Genomic DNA, 20,000 nt, shown 5'->3' with positions numbered 1-20,000 from the left:
TCTGACAAGGCAGGAAAAAAATCTACATTAGATTCATATTATCAATCTAAGCTCTTCCATTCCTTTCTTAACACCTTCCATTGATGTGAAATTTTAATGGTGCCGTTTCTTTCAGAGCTATTTTTCTATTGTCATTTTACATAAATACATTTTCATAGCTCATTCATTTCACAGTGCCTTTATTTTCATTCCTCATATGAGGGGAAAAGAAGATAAAGCTAAAATAAAATCTACCTTCACGATCAAAAACAGAAAAGACAACTGTTGAGATGCCTGAGAAAAGACTGTATTTTAGCTTGGTAGCTTGTTGAAGGGTTCTAGCACTGTTATCTGCTAACTGAATGGCATTCAGTTTTAAGATTAAATCCTGCCAGTGTTAAACTCCATTGTTTTGTCCTCTTCCCTACTCCTGTTTTTGTACTTCTCCTGATCGTGGTTGTGCAGTGGCTGAGTGCTGGGCTGCTAACCGAAAGGTCAGCAGTTCAAACCCACAAGTCACCCCACAGGAGGCACATGCTGCAGTCTGCTTCCAAGAAGATTCACAGCCTCAGAAACCCAGGGCGCAGTTCTACTCTGTCCTATATGGTCCCAATGAGTTGGCATCAGTCCAACAGCCATGGTTTGGTTTGGTTCCTGTCCCTGAAGAAGCCATTCATCAACTGTCAGAGTGGGTTAGAGAAGAGCTTAAAAAAAGAGGAACTCTTCTTAGTCCACACAGTTGAACTTCTACTATGATCTTTGAGCAAGAGGTGGCCTCAGATGAATGTAGATTCTAAAAATATTTAATTCACTTACCCTTGCCCTCCAGGAAATACACACTGAAACACTTTCAAGGGGACCACTGCTGTAGAAGTAAGTCACCTTCCTCATACGTTCTCACATACAGTGACACTCAAAGAGTGCACCAGTTATATCTCTTTAAATCTTGTCTCCAATTTTTCTTGTGGCATTTTCTGAGGATGAAGAAACTAAACTGGCTTCAATGAATTATAGCTGTACTTATAATAGTTAAACATATTAAGAGGGCTGATGGGGAAGTTGTGTCTACAGGACTTTTGGTTAATTGATGTTAAATTTAGGGAGAAAGGGGGTAATTGGAAGCTATTTGAAAGTATCAGTAAGACAACTGAGGAGCTTCTGTTCGATTCCTTATCGGAATTAACACCAAATATCTACATTTCTTTATATGACCTTCCTTTTAGTGAAAAAACATAATTGGCTTAAGTAAGTGTTCTCTTTAATAATTCGGAACATCCTTGATCAAACTACACGCACTGAAACTGACGGTTGTTTCAATCATGCTGAATGTGAAATGGGTGTATCTTTAGATTTATTCATTTTACAAGTCCTTAAAAAACTGCAGTATTCAAGCGATCATGTGCCCGGAAACAGCGTTTGAGCATATTTCAGCCTGTTGAGACACTCACGGCAGTAGTGCTGCGTAATAATTAATTGACTAGATACATAAAGGGGGTCCATCTTTGGTAAGAGAATTCACTGTGGATCCCCAGTGCAGGGGCCCAAGGAGGGGAACATCTTCCTCACTCAATGCCGCAGCAGGCGGCCTCCACACATGTATGAAACCGAACACAGGCGGGTGGCTGAGACCTGTGGGCTACTCACTGGCTGGCTGACTTCTCTCCCTGCCTTCCCTACAAGTGTTCCTCTTACCAACCCCTTCCCTCAGGCAAACCGGCTCAACGTTCTGGGTAACCTAAACTCTGATCTCCGAGCCAAGGTCCATCCTGCCCAGGAAACAACCAAGGACCAGGCAGAGAAGGAGGGAAGAGATGGTTGTCTGCTCCTCCGGCGGCTGCAAAAAAATTCAGCTGGGCCAAGAGAAGGGGTTTCAGGGGACCACTTGCACGCATCTTCCCAGAATGCTAGAGAAGGATGGGGTACTAGCAAGGACACAAACTGGGACGTGTGCTGCGTGTAGAAAACCGGAGGCCACGTGGGTCAAACACTGCTGCAGCCACATCTGTGACATGAACATGCCAAGAGAGTGGCGCAGCACAGCGCTCGAGCTGCCGCCTCGGGGAAGCGCAACTGAACGCTAACCAAGTCAGAAGGCCACTCAGTACACTTGGACAAGGATGCGGCACCGTGACCGCCCTCCTCCTGGGCCCAGCCTTGAAAATGACCGTTTTAGCCCGACTTCTAGCCCCTTTCACGTCATGTCTTCCTTGTGTTGGACACCATCTAAGAATTTCCAAACCCAAAGGTCAAAAGGATGCTTTTTGCTTTCCATCTGAGAACCAAAGGCAACAAAAGCCACCTCTTTGCCCTTCCACCCCACCCCCACCCCCCCTCCTGCTCTCTTATATGCCAGGTCTTGGATCTCAAGGACAAAAGTCCGTGAAGAGTCTGCGAAGAAAACTAGAGACGTCAGATGGGTCGGTCTGTCCTCCTGGCCAAGCCCTCTCACCGGGGCCAACCCTGTCTTTTCTTGGTGGGAAGCAGACCTGTCCACCAGTCACAAGGGTAGGGGCTAAAGACGCTGGCGACGACTGCTGGGTGAAGATGGTAGAGAAAGCACATTCAAACAGAATTCTCACTGTCTCACTACCTAAGAGAAACACCTTGCTCAATAAAGCACTGGATAGAAGTAATTGTCTAAACGCAAGTGGTGAGCCGGCGCTGCTCGGTAAAAGCCCTTTCCTCTCTTCCTGCCCTGCGGTATCCGCCGGCCCCACTTCTGCAAACATAAAAATCAATGCAACCACTCGATGTACAAGGCGAGCCCTTCGGCGCTGCTAATGTCCCCTTGCTGGACATACACCTTGAAGTCTCAGAGCTCTCAAGGGGTTTGCTGTGGAATGAAATTAGATTCCAACATCTGCCACCATTAAGGAAAAAATTCCATTTCCATCTCCCATATGAAAACACTATAACCAATGAACAGTAACTGAACCTTGATACCGTAATGGTTATTACCCAAATCGACTATTTTTTTTCCAAACAGTAAAATTAGCAAATTCTGCTCTCATAATTATTTGAATGGTATCAGACTAAATGTCTGATAAAATTCCAATGTGATGCACTTCGAAAAACTGCTGCTTATTTGAATACGCAGAATATAAAGTGTGTTCGTTTGCAGCTATTCACATTATGTTGAAAGCACATCATCGTTTTTAAAGTTTGCATTTGCCTGCTTTCCTACCCAAGCACAAAAAAAGTAGCCTGTCTCCTGGGTTTGCTGGCATATTTCATCCAGACGTTTCCATTAGAGCTAAAAACAATCTCCTGTCTGTTTCTCATAGAGGAGGGGGAATAGAATGCATGTGAAATGGTGGCATCTCCATGACTTGGTTCCTGATACCGGACGGACTTGGCGAGTCAGTCCCTGCAGAGTGCAGCTGTGACGTGTCTGGGTCCACTGAAGTCCGGGACTGGAGTAACTTTAAAACAAGTACGCGGTCTTCCATGCAGGGCACCTACCCAACACTGAACCTTCTGCAATGAAAGCTATTTGAGAGGCACTAGTAACTCTTTATCATTGTAAGGGGCAAAGACTTGTAAGGAGTCCTGGGGGTGTCAAGGTTACCTGTTGAGCTGTGATCCTGCCAGGCCAGCAATTTGAAACCCTGAGCCGCTCTACAGGAGAAAGATGGGGGTCTCTACTTCTTTAAAGAGTTACCGTCTTAGAACTTCACCGGGGCAGTGTCACCCTATCATACAGAGTGGGAATAGCCTTTTGGGGTGTGGGCAGTCTTATAGGTAGCACATTATAATACCTTGACCATCTGTGTATTAAAACAAACAAAACAGACAGATCCACTGCCACTGGGTGGCTGCTGAGTCAGTGACCCTGTAGGGTGAAGCAGACTGCTCCTTTGGGTTTCCAAGATGGTCACTCTTTATGGGAACAGGCAACCTCAGGTTTCTCTGCAGAGTGGCTGGCAGGCTCCAGTAGCTCACCCGCCTTGCTGACAGCAGCCCAATGAGCGCCCTGCGTTGGCACCAGGGCTCCCATCTGTGTACAGTGCGGGGAAAACCGACTGAAGCCCTTTGCATACATGAGCAACTGTGACCTCCTCCCAGTGAAAACCATCACTGCCTCCAAAAGGTTAAACAAACTGCCCCCCCACCCCCCCATGATGGGATGCATGACCCAGTCTATCCCATCGCCTCCCTTAGCCTCCTCCACTGCGAGGCCCGCCGCCCTCCCACCCCCCAGCCATCCAGAAAGAAGCCGGATTCTGAAGATCCTACAATGGTAGGCGCCTGTGATCGAGGAACGTGCCAAAGAAGATACGCCTGCACGATCGAGCAGCTCAATCTCCCTAATTCCTCTTTCTGGAGCAGGGGGTAACTTCAGTCCAAAACCCATTACTCAGGTACCCTGAGGAGACCTTAAAATAGTCGGAGAGAGAGGTGGAGAAGCCGGGGTTAGCTATTTATCAGTTGTAGGACTCCCGTGCAAAATGGGGAATGCTGGCTCACGGGGTTCCTCTGAGAACAGAACGTGGACAGTATATCATATAAGACAGGGTGTAGCACAAGAAGGTGACGGATGTCCATTTCCAGCCAACCCAGAGAGAAAGGTGGGTCACGGAAACAGACAGATGGGCCCAGACAGAAGCAAGGCCGTGCATCCCTCTGCGTGCGCACTTCATCTGAGAACCCTCTGCCTCCTTTAACAAGCCTGGGCACGCACCACTGAGGCAAAAGTAACTATTTGGAACATTAAAAATTGTAACCATGGACCAGGTAAGTCTGCTTTGATGGTTTAGGGTGCTTATGTTTTATCATTTTTGTTTGTTTCCTTCACACACACAAAAATCATTCAGAGAACAAAATTCAAGTAAGCAACGACCTTTCTTTGCACTGAAGTAATTCACTGCCATTCCTTGCTAAGTCCAATCTTCTCTTACTGATAGAAACCATTTGGGACTGTCCTACTTCTGGCGTTGTTTGTCTTTACACCTGTATTAGTACATAGGGGAGATCACGGAACAAACAATTCAAAGAGAGCGACAGAGATAGGCCGCCAGAGGAAAGCCCTCTGAACATGAGCACGTTACTTGACCCCAGCCAGTTGTTGCTGGCCCGTTGGGCTCTCTCCCAACCAGCAGTGGGGTTAGCCAGGCCCACAGTTCTGGAGACGCAGCACAGCACACCATCAACGGGGGACTCACAGAAGTTGCCAACTGACATGGCTGAAGTAGAGACGCGAAGGGAGCCATGTGAGGCGCGGCCAAGAGAAAGGGTCTTCAAAAAATTCCCCCAAAGAGCTCACGACACGGGGAATCCAGGTCAGACACACCCCTCAAGAACAGAAATGGGAGTAGAGAACCCAGGAAGGTAGGGAGAAGGTGGGGGAGGAGGGGAAGAAGAGGGGGGGATCGATCCCAATGATCCACACATAACCACACCCCCCACCCACAAAGGGGATGAACTACAGAAACCGTGGGGGAAGGGAAACAGCGGTTGGTGTAAGATATGAAAATAATAATAATTTATCCTTTACCAAGGGGTCACGAGGGTGGGAGAAGGGTAGGGAGGGAAAAAGAAGAGCTGATACCAAGGGCTCAGATAGAAAGTAAATGTTTTAGTAAATAATGCTGGCAACATACGTACAATATGCTTGACATAGCTGATCAATTGATGTATGGATTGTTGTAAAAACTGTAAGCACCCCTCTAAAAGGATCTTAAAGGAAAAAAAGTTCCTCAAATATTACTCGCATGATACACTCTGCAAAGTAGCCCTGTCCCTGGGGGAGAGGTTGGCAAGGCACTTTTTAAAATGGGAGACAGAACACAGGAGTAAGGGGCCTGCTACACACAGGGAGCTACGCAATGGACGGAGAGGAAGCCGGGGACCGACCCAGAGGAGCAGCGAGCCTGGGTCAAACGGAAGAGGACTGGCCACTAAGTGACTGAGTTCAAAGCTGCAGCGTCTGGTCTGGTTGGTTCTGTTCTCCTGCTGGTCCTTACAGTGCTACCGCAGGTCTAGCTTCTCTCCTACTCTATTTCGGAGATTTGGGGGAAGCGTTTGGCTGCTGTCAAGAATGCCAGTCTGTTAGTCTTGATAATTTAATTGTGCAGGTCAGAGAAAAAGACTTGGGATCAGTAAGAAAGGCGAGATAATATACATTTAAATCTGAGATCCTCATCATAATTAGACTAAATAGCCCAAACAAGACTGTGCAGGGTGGGTGGGTGAGGGGCAAAGTGAGAACGGGACATTTCTCCTTAATGCATAGTCTTGGCATGTAAATGAAGACATTTGAAGGAGCACACAGGTTTGAAGCGGCTCTAACATTCTATCATAATTAGAAACATTTCAAGAGCCCTGTAATTTCCAATCAAAATTACAGTAATTTCCGATATACAAGCCATGATTCATGACAGAATTTTACATTCCATGAGAGATTACAGTGGCCTGATGTATGACACGCTGAGTACAGCACTAACATAAACAATTCAGTTTAATGTTTAAACAGCACTTGATGTTTAGAATCTCACAATAAAAGAAACATATTATTGCAGAAATTATCACTTTGACAGTGATTGAAGGGTAGATAGGCATGTGGCCTATAAAGCTGTAATTTTTACAGTCCACAGCTTGAGTTTTATCATTTTTATGTAACAGTTCCAAGATATCCCTTAAGTATTTCATCCAGCCTGTAACTTAAAGACTACCACCTTTTCCTAAAGCAAAACTTCCAGCAAGTCCCATTACAGATGTTGATAGAGTAACACTTTCAGAGAAACGGAAAAGGTACATTGTAACATCAAAAAATAAAGACTCTGAGGGTGTTGTCAATTGTTAATAGCCTGGCTGTTTTATATAGGGATGTTTATTAATGGTAATGTATGTGTTTAAAAGGCCTGGGTGTTAAAAATCTCACCTCAAGGGCCTAACTTGCCTCTAAGTTTCACTTTGGGAGTGTTATCAAATGCTACTGTTCAGTATTTGCTCAGGATTCTTCTGGGCTTCTAAAAATATCCATGGCTTCAAGGACAACATTATAGATAGTTTTGAGTTTGTTCACATACAATGATTCTACTTTGGATGAACGTGCGCTATCCATGTACAGTCACATGATCAAATCTGTGCTGGGATTTTATCTTGTTTTGTATCAATCTGTAACCTTTCCAATTTAATTCTATTCATTTATAATTTATCCATTGGATAATTTTCCAATTTTAATTCAATTTGTGTGCTCTGGATATGTGTATAGAACAGCTAAAATCATTAATAGGCACAGATGTGTGTGTTGACGTGTTGTGCACTTGCACGCGCCAGTTTGTTTTAAAGTGTATGAAATAGTTGTACAGGCCTAAGTCAGAACAAAAGAATCCGTGTAACATGTGTAGCACTCCAGGGTGGAAATCAAGGCCAGATTAAGTTATAATGAAAGGACAGTTATTCAAGTTATTTTTTAACTAAAATAAGCCACAGAAAGAAGATTCCCATGCATGATTGTATTCTTGTGCACACTGCTGTTCGCTGAGCCAGGGAATGTCTGAGAAATCATTGAGACATCAGGATTCATCAGGGGAAGGCTGTTGGGGGAAAAGAAGCCGCATGTCTTTAATATGAATCTGAGCCTTGTGCTTCACCTTAGAACTCGGCCAAGAACCCCTCGGTGATGCACGTCCACACTGAAAGCAGACACCTCTTCTTCACCAACATTCCACAGCATCACAGGTCAACACGCTCAGTGTCTAACAGAGGCTCTTACCTGGCTTTTGGTTGCCGCCACCTTAGCAAACAGTGCTTGGGACACTTTCGCTCGCTTCATTTCCTGCTGAATCTCGTCATAAATGGAAGCATTAATGTTCATGGTATTGTTCTCTGGTTTCCCATTCCGCTCCGTGGCAATAGTAGCTGTTTTCACCTACAAAACATTTTGAACACGACTGTCAGCTTTCATTCACCAAATTGTTTTGATGCTTTCCAGGCTCAGCATCCGAACTGGACATTGTTGCTCCTTTTTACGATCAAGGTGATCAACAGTGCAGTCGTTCAGCATTAGTTATTACCTCCAGATCAGATTGCTTAAGTTAAGGAAGTCACATTGTCACGGGTGATTGCATCTCTACTACGACAGCCACTGCCAGCTGACAACCAGGAATTATAATGCCATAAAGTAAGTTTTCTGGAAAACAGAACAGTTTCAAAGACTTGACAACCCTAAACGAATTGCTTCCCAATTGCCTTCCATTGCAATCCTAACCGAAGACATTCACAATTAAAAATGTAATGTACAGTGCTGAATCATTGTCGGTGTCCTGTGCCTAATACAGACAATTGCAACACTAATAGCTATGACATACTATGGCCTTTTTAATTTTATACTCTTTTTTATGCCTTTTCCTCTTACATTTCATTTTTAAAATCTTCCATAACAAAGCCATTTGCAGAGCTGCATATTTAAATCTTCTATCCATCCATGAAACAGGTAGAGTGCCTTGCTTAATTATCAAAAAGGCTGGTTGCATTTTACATGTGCATGTCCAAGCTGTTCTGCATAATTATTTCATCTCTCCCTGGCATCCCTGTGCGTAACCAGCTCCTTTGGACTTGTGGAACCAGACAATAAGAACATGTTTCACAATATTTGAAAGAATGTTACTGTAAGTTACACCAAATACATCACCAGCGACTTTACAAATATATTCCAAATATATACAGGTTGAGTGAAAAAAAATCAGTACCCATCATTTAGTAAAAGTGACAAGCAGCTGTCAGCAGAAAATGCAATAAATATCGTGAGCGAAAAAAAATCAAATCTCAACCTCAAATTTTACTGATACCATTATTAATCTTTAAAACTCTTCATTTACTTTCTAATTATGTAGTTTTAGGAACAAGGTTGGAAGCATTCCATGGGAACCATGGAATTGCTCATTTATTGAAAAAATGGAAAACTGCTACTGATATGTGGTGATCCACCTCCCTGCACCTCAACTTTTGAGGTTGCGATTTGATTTTATTCCCCACCCCCTTAATTTTTTTGCATTTTCCTGCTAATATCTGCTTGTCATTTTAGTAAAGGAAATTATATCAATAAATGCAGTCAGGGGGTAAATGAGACCCCTTCAAAAATGGTACCTTCTGAAACCTTCTAAATCTAGTCGGTGTACTCAATTGGCCTCTTCTTCCTCAAGAAAGCAGCTATCCCGGCAACGTGGCTTGAGCCTTCCAAACACTGAAGGACAACACCGTGAAACGGCCACACCACACGCAGAGGACGCCAGACAACTGACGAACTTTCTGGGCCTCATCTGCCTCCTGTAAGCTATAAAGTGGGGATGGGAATAGCAAGAGACTAGGCCAGGAGAGTCCCTTTCTAGCTCTGGGCCTCTGGTTAGTGATTAGCAGGGCCCTTGCAGAAGTAGGAGCGCATTAAGGACTGGAGGCCACTAGGAACCCACACAGGGCTTTGAAACAATAACCTGCTAAACACCACTTTAAGAGCCAGAAGAGTTAACGCATTACCATAAATTGCCTACAAAGTTGCTTTGGTGAGATCCGCAACTTTGCTCTGGGGTGGTCTTGCTTTGAGGCAGAGGGATAGATTTGATCACCCCCTGGGGTCCCTTTTAATACCTATTTTTCTTATTGTTTAAATGAAAGAGAAAAGAAAAACCATTGCAATCGCTTTGAAAATGGAATGTTATGGAAACGGGGCATGAAGTCCACTGCATTGGAAGACACAGTTCGCTAGCAGCAGTCTGCTTAGCAATACCTAAGAGACCTAGGCTTTGAAAACTGTGTTTTGATATGTTCTGACATTAAGTCCCATTCTTTTGTTAAAAATATATATATATATATATATATATATATATATGCTTAAGATTTACCTTCAAGGTGGGCTGTAATCATTTGTTTCAACCCTATGATATATTTTTCTTAAAAACATAAAATTGGTTTACTTGTTCTCTTTTTTTATATAAAGCATTTATAGCTTTAACTAAAAATCAGGACTTTTAAGTCATAAAAAAAAAAGAAATGATCTTTTCCTAGTAGCCAACCCAATAAAAATAGAGTAAAAACAAAAAACAAAAACTAAGCATACATAAAACATTTTCTTAATATGAAAAGAACTTTTACAAAATATAAAGTCAGAAACGATCTGCAGTTCTCAGTGAAAACATATTTAGAGAAACTCTTTACCCATCTCATTGGGCCAGGTCGGCGGCATCCTATCAAAAATAAAGCTATATGAAGTCTGGAATCACATTTTTACCAAAACACAAACTAATGCTTACGGGGAACTGACTTAGACAGTTTTTCAAAACCATGAAAGCTGAAATTTTCCCTAGGTAAAAATAGAAACAAAAATCTTTTATACCTCATTCTAAGTACTATTTTAGCTTAGAACCAAAAAAAAAACAAAACACCTTCTTTAATCCTGGTTTAGCTTTTAATATTATATCGCACATTAAAATTCATAAAGTAGTTCATTCCAGGCAAAACAAACTAACTACTCTTCAGCTCTTCTCCGCAAATAGCACAGGAGGTAAAACAAATGCAGTTGCTTCGGGAATGGCTTTTATCAAGGTACGGTCTTCTACTCCATCGTTACAGCGGCGCCAGGAGGTAGTTCAGAATCAGAGTTTCTGGGGCCTGTTTTTTTTTTCTTCCCCATCCCACTAAATAAAATTGAGCAGTCGGGCATACATTTTTTCCCCATGAAAATTCTATTTTTTTTTCATGAACTACTGAATGCATACAAGCATATTCTAGAAAAAAATGAGCTTTCAGGTGATATAAAATGGGATTCTGCTGTGATCCTGACTGGTCAAAGCATGCACTGTCCCTTGATGTTGGAAGAATTGCCGAAAAGAACAAAAAACAAGTTTATAGAGTCTTCATAATAATTCTTATTACCATCATCATAAAGCCTGACATCTATTAGTTTTTTTGTCTTTTTTTAGGGAGGGGAGGGGTTCCTGGGCACTATGCTAATATACTTTTCTTTTTAATATCCACAATAGCTCTAAGTAGGGGCTATCAATTCTCCATTTTAAACTTGAGAAAATCTCGGGCTAAGTTTGTCCAAAGGACAAAGTTGAAGTCTGCACTTAGCATCTGTCTGACATCAGTGTTTACCTCTGAAGTCACGGCGCTATATCCCGCATGAGGTCATGAGGCTATTTGGGACATGTTAAAATGGAAAAGTTCTTATTCTTTAAAATACGCTACACCTGTTTTCCGGTTTGGGTTTGCTATAACTTCCTTGTCCTGTTTTTAGTAGCTGATGGCTTTATCGTTATTTGTCAAAATATTCAAACTGTAAATTTTTACGTAGTAATGCTACATAACAAATGTGCGTTCTTATTAGTGATGAAAACAGTTCCCATTCTTCAATAATTACATACTGATACTGTTGGAAGTACTCGGGTCCTCTCTCTCATACCTTTTTCCACGTGTGGAACAAAATTAATTCTTTTCTATCTGGACCTTAAAGAATGCTCTAGCTTTTAAAAAGTAGCAATAGGAAGCACTGTACAGGCACATTAAGTAAGAAAAAAAATTTAATGCTATTTAGGGTATCCATAGCAAACAGAATTTTGCTTAAATAAGTCCCTACCTATATCTGAATCTGAAATCAAGATGAACATATGTCTCGCCATATTATAGAAGAATTTGGTTTAAGGAGATACAAGATTAATCATGTATTTCTTGCATGAGCTTAATACATTTTCTAAAGCATTGTTTCAAAATATCACACCTTCCTTTAGGAAAAAACCCCCAAAAGTTAGAGATAAAAATGAAAAAAAAAATTACGTAATCTATTTAAAAGTTACAACTTGTTAATTATAGATTTCTAAAGCATTAGAAAATCTAACTACAAAAGACGCACAATACTGGAAAACACAAATCCAGCATAAGTGCACACACCTAAGGCAAAAATCAATTTAAAACCAATCTAGTCTACGTAAAAGAAAGTAATCCGAAATGCAGTAAATGTTATTAATAAAATCCCACTTGTGAAATCATCTGGAGAATTTGCTAAGCATGTATAGAAAAGAAATACTTAAAATCAAGACACGTTAGGGTGATCAGGTTCACGGCTGGATCTTCATGCAAAGTGTGGCGCAGGCCATTTTCTACAGGGCCCCAAAGACACCAGACTGTCTGAAACCTTCCAACGGGGATGGCTGGTTAAGCAATTAGTGTCTCCTCTCAGAGCGAACAGTCCCTGAAAAAGGCCATGATGCTTGGTGAAGGAAAATAAGGGTCAGAGGAAAGGGGGAAGACTGCCGCCAACAAGAGGGAAGAGCACAATGGCTTCACTGATGGAATTCACCAGGAACAACTGTGAAGACCGCGCACCGCCAGGCAGTGTTGCATTCACAAGGTCGCTAGGAGTAGAAATCAATGCAGTGGTATCTAAAAACAACAACATCAGGAGAATAAGGATCCCTAGTGGCACAGTGAATTTACAGTTGGGCTGTGAACTGCAGAGTGACTGGTTCAAACCCACTGGCGGCTGTTTCTATAAGGCAGTGGTTCTCAACCTTCCTCATGCTGCACGACCCTTTCATATAGTTCATACAACCTCATGTTGTAGTGACCCCCCCTCAACCACAAAATTATTTTCGTTGTGCTACTTCATCACTGTAATTTTGCTACTGTTATGAATTGGGTGACCCCTGTGAAAGGATCGTTCAGCCCCCAAAGGGGTCGCAACCCACAGGTTGAGAACCACTGTAAGGATTTAGTTTCCGAAATCCTACAGAGCAGTTCTATTTTGTCCTATACGGACACTTTAAGTTGGAATCAATTTGTTGGTGGTGAGTATGGTTTCAGATCAGGAGAATATTCTTACATATGTTTTTCTCAATTTAACAATAAAACTTGCTATCTTCTAGGACAAATAGAAAAGGGTCCTAAGTTTCACTGGCCTGACTCTAAAATAAGTTTGCCTGCATTCTGAATCGGTGGCTTGACACAGAAGAGCAGAAGACTTAAATAGGAGATTGGAAAACTTTAAGCCTTAGACTTCTCATTTTTCTTCATACCAAAATGCTGGTAGGAAAACTCAATGAATTAATGTATGTGAAGGTGCTTAGAAAACTGTGAATCATTATCAAATGCAAGGTACTCTTATTTCTTGTGAAGATGTGCTTTTAGCAAACGGGTCTGGCTCAGAGCCTAGCCAAAAGAGAACGCATAGGCGAAGTTACCTCTTTAGGAGTAAGAGGGGCGTATTCATAAGCAAGGGTTCTCTCCCTTGGACTGCCCCAGACTGTGCTAACTCCTGAGGCTGGACTAGTCTCGGATCCATCCTCTGGCCCAGGTAAGGCATTCTTATCAGCCAGACCGGAGGCTGGACTAAAATCAGGGAAATTGCTTTAAAGATGAATGCACCCTTCAACTCAAACCCTTGGTCTGGTGTGTCGTGGGGACATTCCACAGCGTCTTAGTGTGTAGCCCAAATCCCACAGGAAAGCCACTGACAAGAACTCAATCTCTCCCATTGAAAGGTGAACGGGGTCTTCTATGAGATAGCAATCGGCCTCTGCCTACAGCACGCAGGTCTTTACAAAGAAAAATCAGGGTTCCGTAGACAGAGAAATGAGGTTCATCTCAAACAAATATGTTTTAAGTTCTCTTCTCTTTGAAGGAATGAAGCGTGCAATATCATATAACCTCTTACTGATAAAATTAGGAAGGTCAAAATTCCATAGCCTGTTGCCATACCCATGATTTCCTCCAGTTTTGTTCTTCTTTTTGGTCATTTGTCCTAAAACCTTATTATGTGCTGTGAGTAGGCTTCCCCTCACAGCATTTGATTTCATCTGCTGCAAAAGGGCGCTGGTTCAACTGCTCTAGAATACGTTTTCTTCCATCTACAGTACCTGCTTTGCACCTATAATACTTTCAATACATTCAGAATTTCTTAAAATTTAATTCATCATGATCATTGTTGAAGGGGAAAATATGAACAAACTGGCAGGGAGCTCTCATAAGTAATGCAAAGAGATCCTTGGTGCGGCAACGGGGGCACTTGTAAAGATTGATGGTGGAGCAGTAAAATACCGCCATACACACATGCATCAGATAATCACCCTGGAATTTGTCTAGATGACCTATAATACTGCACTCAGAGGAGATTTATTTTTGCCAAGTTCACTAGGAATATCTACCTTCTCTGCTCACCCTTGACTTACTCCCCCATTTAAGGGTTTAGCTCTCAACCCTGCTGGAGATGATGAGCTAAGCGTGGCTCAATCAGTACATCAGGAAATAAGGTCAAAATAAATTGTACACATCTATCAACAGGCATGACCTCTAAGTATGTATATGCTTCCCAATAGTTATCTTCCCAGTCTCTGAAAAGATAGATCGCTTAATAACCAGCATCCATAATACTCAGCCTAAACAAAAACTTGATGAATAAAGGCAGCAGAGTCACAGCTGAAGAACAAATACAAGCATACAAATACAAACAAATACAACAAAAGCCTGGGGAGGGGGAATCAAAGACAAGAGCCACAACAAGGAACAACTCAATCAAGCATTTGACGGATTTTCTTTAAAAAAAAAAGAAAAAGCAGCTCAATGCTGCAGTTCATACTGGTCTTAAGTAAGCCATTCTTTTGTTAATATTGCAGATAAAGTGATGAGCAAAATACCTCTCCGCCCAGAGGCCCTTTAGTGATGACTACAAGAGCAAATGTACTTAGTGATGATGTGTGTGTGTTAACTCTAAGCTACTCACATTGCAAACCAAGTGGTAATTTTTTAAAAAGCCCAAAGCTGAGTTGCTGTGTCCGTATTTTAAATCAAATCACTCTTACAAAAGTCACGCAGACACACGTAATTCTGTCCTAGTTAGCTGGTCCTGCTACAACAGAAATATCACCAGCGGACGCTTTCACAGACAGCAATGTTTTCCCTTACAGTTAGGACAGCTAGGATTCTGAATAGAGCGTGCTGGTTCTAAAGGAAGAAGGCTCTCCTCTCTCTCCCTCCACAATGAACCTCCCATCTGCAGGGGCTCAGCTCTCTCACTCCATGGGTCATGCTAATCTCCTGGCTCTGCTGCCACCACTGTGTGGACACCCGGTGTTTGTTAGAGCTCTGAGCAAGAATTCCTTCCGAGCCTTCACCAGAATTGTCTCTGGCATTCAGAATTCTACCAACTGTCTCTTCAAGGCAAAATCTAGGCTCTGTCAGTACCTGAAAACATTCCTAATTTGGGCTCATTACCAAATGCAAAAATCACTTCCACATTTTAAGTACCTGTTGGCACAGCACCTCAATGTCAGGACCCAAATCTGTCTTAGCTCTCTATTGCTTCAGTATCAGAAATACCGCAAATGTCAACAGAGAGAAATGTATTCTCTCACGGGTTAGGAAGCTAGAAGTCTCAATTCAATATGGCAGTTCTAAGAAATACCAGCTCGGGAAGAAGGTCCCTTCACTCTTAGGGCTTAGCATTCCTTGCAGATTTTCATGTGTCTTGACATCAATATTCCCGAGTGTAAAAGGTTCTCAGGGCAGGGAACCTGGTTTCAAAAGAAAAGATCAGCTTCCAGCTCTCCTTTCTTAGTCCTGAAGTTACTACCTCTCTGCTAACCTCTTTCTCCTTGTATCCCACCTTTTGCGATAGAAGAGGATGCAGGCCACTCTCTAGGGAAACTCCCCTTACCTTGGGACAAGGTTGTGACCTGAGTAAGGATTTTACATCTTACCCAAATCCTCTCACAACTGACTGGCTGATCACACCAGATCATCAGATCATGTGATGAGGGATGATTACATCATGACATTAACTGCCATACCACTGAGAATCATGGCCCAGTTAAGATGACACTTATTTGATGAGACAAGATGCAATCAGTGACATACATTCATGTGTGTCCATGTGCAGGTGTGTGTCCATGTGCATGTAAGTAGCACGGTTGTTAAGTGCTCAACAGGCAACTGAAAGGTTGGGAGTTGGAACCCACCAGCTACTCTGTAGGAGAAAGGTGCAGCACCCTCCTTCCATAGAGACTGTAGCCTTGGAAATCCTCTGGGACAGTTCTACTCCTTTCGATTGGGTCTCCATGAGTTAGACTGTGCTTCATAGCAAGAAGTTTGCATACACACACACACACACACACACACACACACACACACACGTTCCTAGTTTCTTATCCTAAGTGAAATTTTATCAAACTCAAGAATCACATCAAACTCAAGAATTGTGTGTGTAGGAGGTGAGTCTGTGTGTTTATTGACACTATTGTTTTCTACTAGAGAAACATAACTTTCTTATTCTGAATTATAGAGGATTTCCTGACACTACTATAAACATCAAGACCTGAACAATTTTCATTAAATAAAATTATGATGAATTGTGACATTTCTTTTTTTTAAAAAAAGGTTTCAGAACATTGTAATAAGCAGCTTACAATTTGTAACCAGTCGCTGGATGTTTTAAGGCTATTTCTGATCTCCGGAGCATCTACAGCAGTTTCATCTTGGCGCTGAATGAGCTTTTCCTGCATTTCCACACTTAGAAATGTACCTTTTTTTTTTTTTCTACCGATAAAAAGAAATTAACAGCAAAATCATTTGATTATGAAACTGCGATGTATGAACAATGGTACTTTCATCCACTCTCAGCTGTCCTTCTTTGTAGGAGTGTACACGCCACAAGGTAAGTGTGTAAGCCACAAGGTAAGTGTGTAAGTTCAACCTGCTCTAAAACCTCAATCCACTAGTTTTCACTGAAAAGGAGTTTATTGGATTCTCCAAATAGTTATGATACTGAATTGTAAACGGTGGCTAAAATATTAAGAACCCAGATACACAAGCACAAAGTTACCTGGAAGGTGATTTTCCTTACTTCCCTAAGGTGCAAAACATGGCAAAAATAGAGTGTGTGCCCATTGTTGGGGATATGGACAGAATTCCTTATCCGTCCTATTTAAAATTGCCTTCAAGGATTGTATTAAACTTAATTATGAAAGATTACAAACGAGATGATGTGTAATTGGTACCAGCTGCAGTTCGTATTGGAAAGCGTAAATACAAATGGAATTACTTATTTTTTGTTTTATTTATTTACGATTCAAATGACAGTTCTAAACTGGTAGGAACAAAATTGACTTTCCTTTTTTTTTTTTTCCTATTGAGTTTAAAATATTCCTTTACTTAATCACAGCAGTACAAATAGTCCCACTTAAAGACTACTTGCTCCATGCAATGAAGAAACACAAAGTCATTTTCTTCCTTCTAAGTAACAGCGTATTGTTTTTCTACCCAAATTAGCGACCTGAGATGTGTGGGATCATTTCTTTCAAACCCTTATCTATCTGTTCGTCCGTCCATCCATCCATCCATCCATCCATCCATCCATCCATCCATCCATCCATTTGATTGGGAGGTTCTCCCTCAAGCATTAAAAGAAGATGACGTCAGACTGGCGGAGAGCAAGCCGGAAAACGCGACTTCACCTGGGGAGGCCGGCTGGGAGGTGTGCTTATCAGGGGGGCAGGACCCATAGCCGAGGCAGCATTCAAACTCCTTTCCCTTTCATCCTGGTAAATGCGGTCCCTTTCAGCTTCAGGTAACTGCAGGAAGTTCTGCATGGCCCGCAGGTTTACCAGCAAAGACTGGGAGGCAGTTTTGGGGTCCTCTTCCTTCCGGAGGATTTCTGAAAGCAAGCCCTGTGGGGAAAGAAATGCACGGAGTCAGCTGGGCCGGGGGTTGGGCAAGCCCCCGTGGCCCTTCCCTTCTCTGGTCCACTCTGCTTAGAACAGGAACAGTCGGAGGAGTTAATTCTACACAGGAATATATTAGTTACAACTGAAGTCGTAGAGAAGAGACCCTCAATTGTATTCTTAATTTTATTAAGCATCTGCTTCACATATAACATAAACTGAAGCTGCCTAATTGGGTTCCTTCCTTTGAGTAGCTTAACTTGCATGAAGCCTTGCTCAGGGAAGCGACAGGGGGACGTTAGGAATCAATGAAAGCCCCCATTGCAGCAGCGCTCAACTGTCTCGGTCTCAGGCTCGCTAGACAGAAGACAGCGAAATGACAGCATCCCAATCTGTAAAGATGCAAAAGCCTTCTCTGGAGATGTGCTCGAACTTTCAAAGCAGGGGAATTTATACAGAACACTTCATCAGATGACGACCAAAGCGCTGACAGAGATACATGCTGTATTTTCGCAGGCAACAGCAAAAGCTTGCCACAATATTAAATCTCAGCAAAAACCCACAGACGCTGAAACCTGAGTAAGGCAGAAGGGAACGGAAATGTTCTCTGTTGACATACAATGATGACTACGTGGTAGGACGGCACCCAAAGGTGGAAAATTTGGGAGACAAAAAAAAAACAACAACAAGACAGTCCCATAGAGTCCCAGGGCTGGCCATTTCACATTAGAAAAGCCAATGATACTGGGTGGCTCTTTCTAAGTAACTCTTAAAGGAACCCACATGAACTCTCCCCCACGCTGCTGAACCTCACAGATCCTGGGTGAAAGATCCAGACCCAGATCCACTTTTCCTACATCCCTCCAAGCACGAGGTTATGAGAAATATACACGAATCATGATGCGTGAATGGAGGAATTTACTCCCGAAAAAGTGCAAAGTACAGTTAGGTGCCATTCTCTATAGTCAACAACCTTAATCTACAACCAATTTCGTTTTAACTTTCGGAAGAAGGCCTTTTTTAAAAGTTAGTGAGTTTCTGTACTGCGTAGAAAGAATCATATGAAAAGGGAAGAAAAGAAAGATCTTCTTTCGTTTTATAAGGGTTGAGGAGCCTTCGTCTCGTTAGTCTGACTGTTGCAACAATGCCTAGAATACTGACATTTGCTTTCTGTCACTTGCCAGAATATCGGTTTCTTGACTTACATGGGAAGAAAACTCTCCAGAGTTTTCGGTATCATTTGGAAACCTCAATCTTCAATAACCTCAAGTATTTGGGGACAAAAGGTATGCATGCCCAAATAAGTCCCAAGATAATAACGTTCAGGTTTTCTGTCTCCTAGAAGTGCAAACCCAGCTCTCTCTCCAGTGCCTCGGCATTCATGTCCCACGTTGACCACACAGAAACAGTCGGGCACAGACAATACCGAATCACTGTCCGTTTTTAAAGCCATTTGCCGCTGTCCCTGGGGGCCACGGAGTCTGATCTGACTGATGCCACCTCATGGGAGAGGCCAGAGGGTTTTCTTGGTTGTAATATCGCAAGGAAGCAGATGGCAGGGTTTTTCTCCCATAGAGCCACTGGGTGGGTTTGAACTACCAATCTTCTGGTTCACAGCTAAGCCCTTAAATTACCCTATCACCAGGGCCCCTTACAATAATGGGTAGGCTTCTATTTAAAACAAAACAAAAACCCTCCAGAAATAATAAAAAGAACCTCTGACAGGTTCATGGAATTTGAGAGTATATTTTACAGAACATTTTATAGTTTCACTCATCTAATGAAATTTTTAAAAAATTGGAAAACACCATGAGCTTTCGGTTTTATCAGGAAGAAATATGTTAGTGATACTTATGATATGATAGTCACACGCAACGCTACAATTATGTCTATAACTAAAAACCAAACTCACTGCCATCAAGTTAATGAGTGGTTTTTCTTCCTGGAGCAGCTGATAGTTTCAAACTGCTGACCTTGCGGAGCCCCAGCATGTGCCCTACACCAACAGAGCTTCTCCAGTCATGTTTCTACAAGAGCAAAACATCCAACTAATCTAACTAAAACTAGTCACGCATGTAATCATCCAGGTTTAATTTGCACAAGACCAACTAACTAGAGTGATTGCTTTTAGATGTGCCTTATCCAAACTAAAAAATACAGGTCAAAAAAAATTGATGATGTGCTTTAGCCAAACTGAAAAAAATGCAGGTCAAAAAAAATTGATGAGAAGTATAAATTTCCTACCCCTGAAACATACTGAAAATAAATTTTAAAATGTGCATGCCCAAGCAAAATCTACCAATTACGGGGGAGTGGGGAGGGAAGGGGAAAATGAGGACCTAATGCCGGGGGCTTAAGTGGAGAGGAAATGTT

At 42.2% G+C, this 20,000-nt stretch overlaps 1 protein-coding gene across 4 annotated transcripts in view; it reads right to left on the bottom strand.

Moving 5' to 3' along the window:
• Positions 1 to 20,000, bottom strand: part of SATB1 (SATB homeobox 1) — an 84,958-nt gene that overhangs the window by 27,814 nt on the left and 37,144 nt on the right. For all 4 annotated transcript variants that reach the window (XM_045297582.1, XM_004704018.2, XM_004704021.2 and 1 more), the window contains exons 8-9: positions 17,421 to 17,633; positions 7,697 to 7,852 (exon numbers count right to left, since the gene is read on the bottom strand). In XM_045297582.1, the coding sequence (XP_045153517.1) occupies positions 7,697 to 7,852; positions 17,421 to 17,633 (369 nt within the window). The remainder of the gene's footprint in view (positions 1 to 7,696; positions 7,853 to 17,420; positions 17,634 to 20,000) is intronic.

The sequence above is a fragment of the Echinops telfairi genome, unplaced genomic scaffold (assembly GCF_000313985.2).
Source record: "Echinops telfairi isolate 266 unplaced genomic scaffold, ASM31398v2 ScPeMD7_7420;HRSCAF=8458, whole genome shotgun sequence".
In the NCBI taxonomy this organism is placed as follows: Eukaryota; Metazoa; Chordata; class Mammalia; order Afrosoricida; family Tenrecidae; genus Echinops; species Echinops telfairi.
This window is presented reverse-complemented; position numbering and strand designations above follow the sequence as displayed.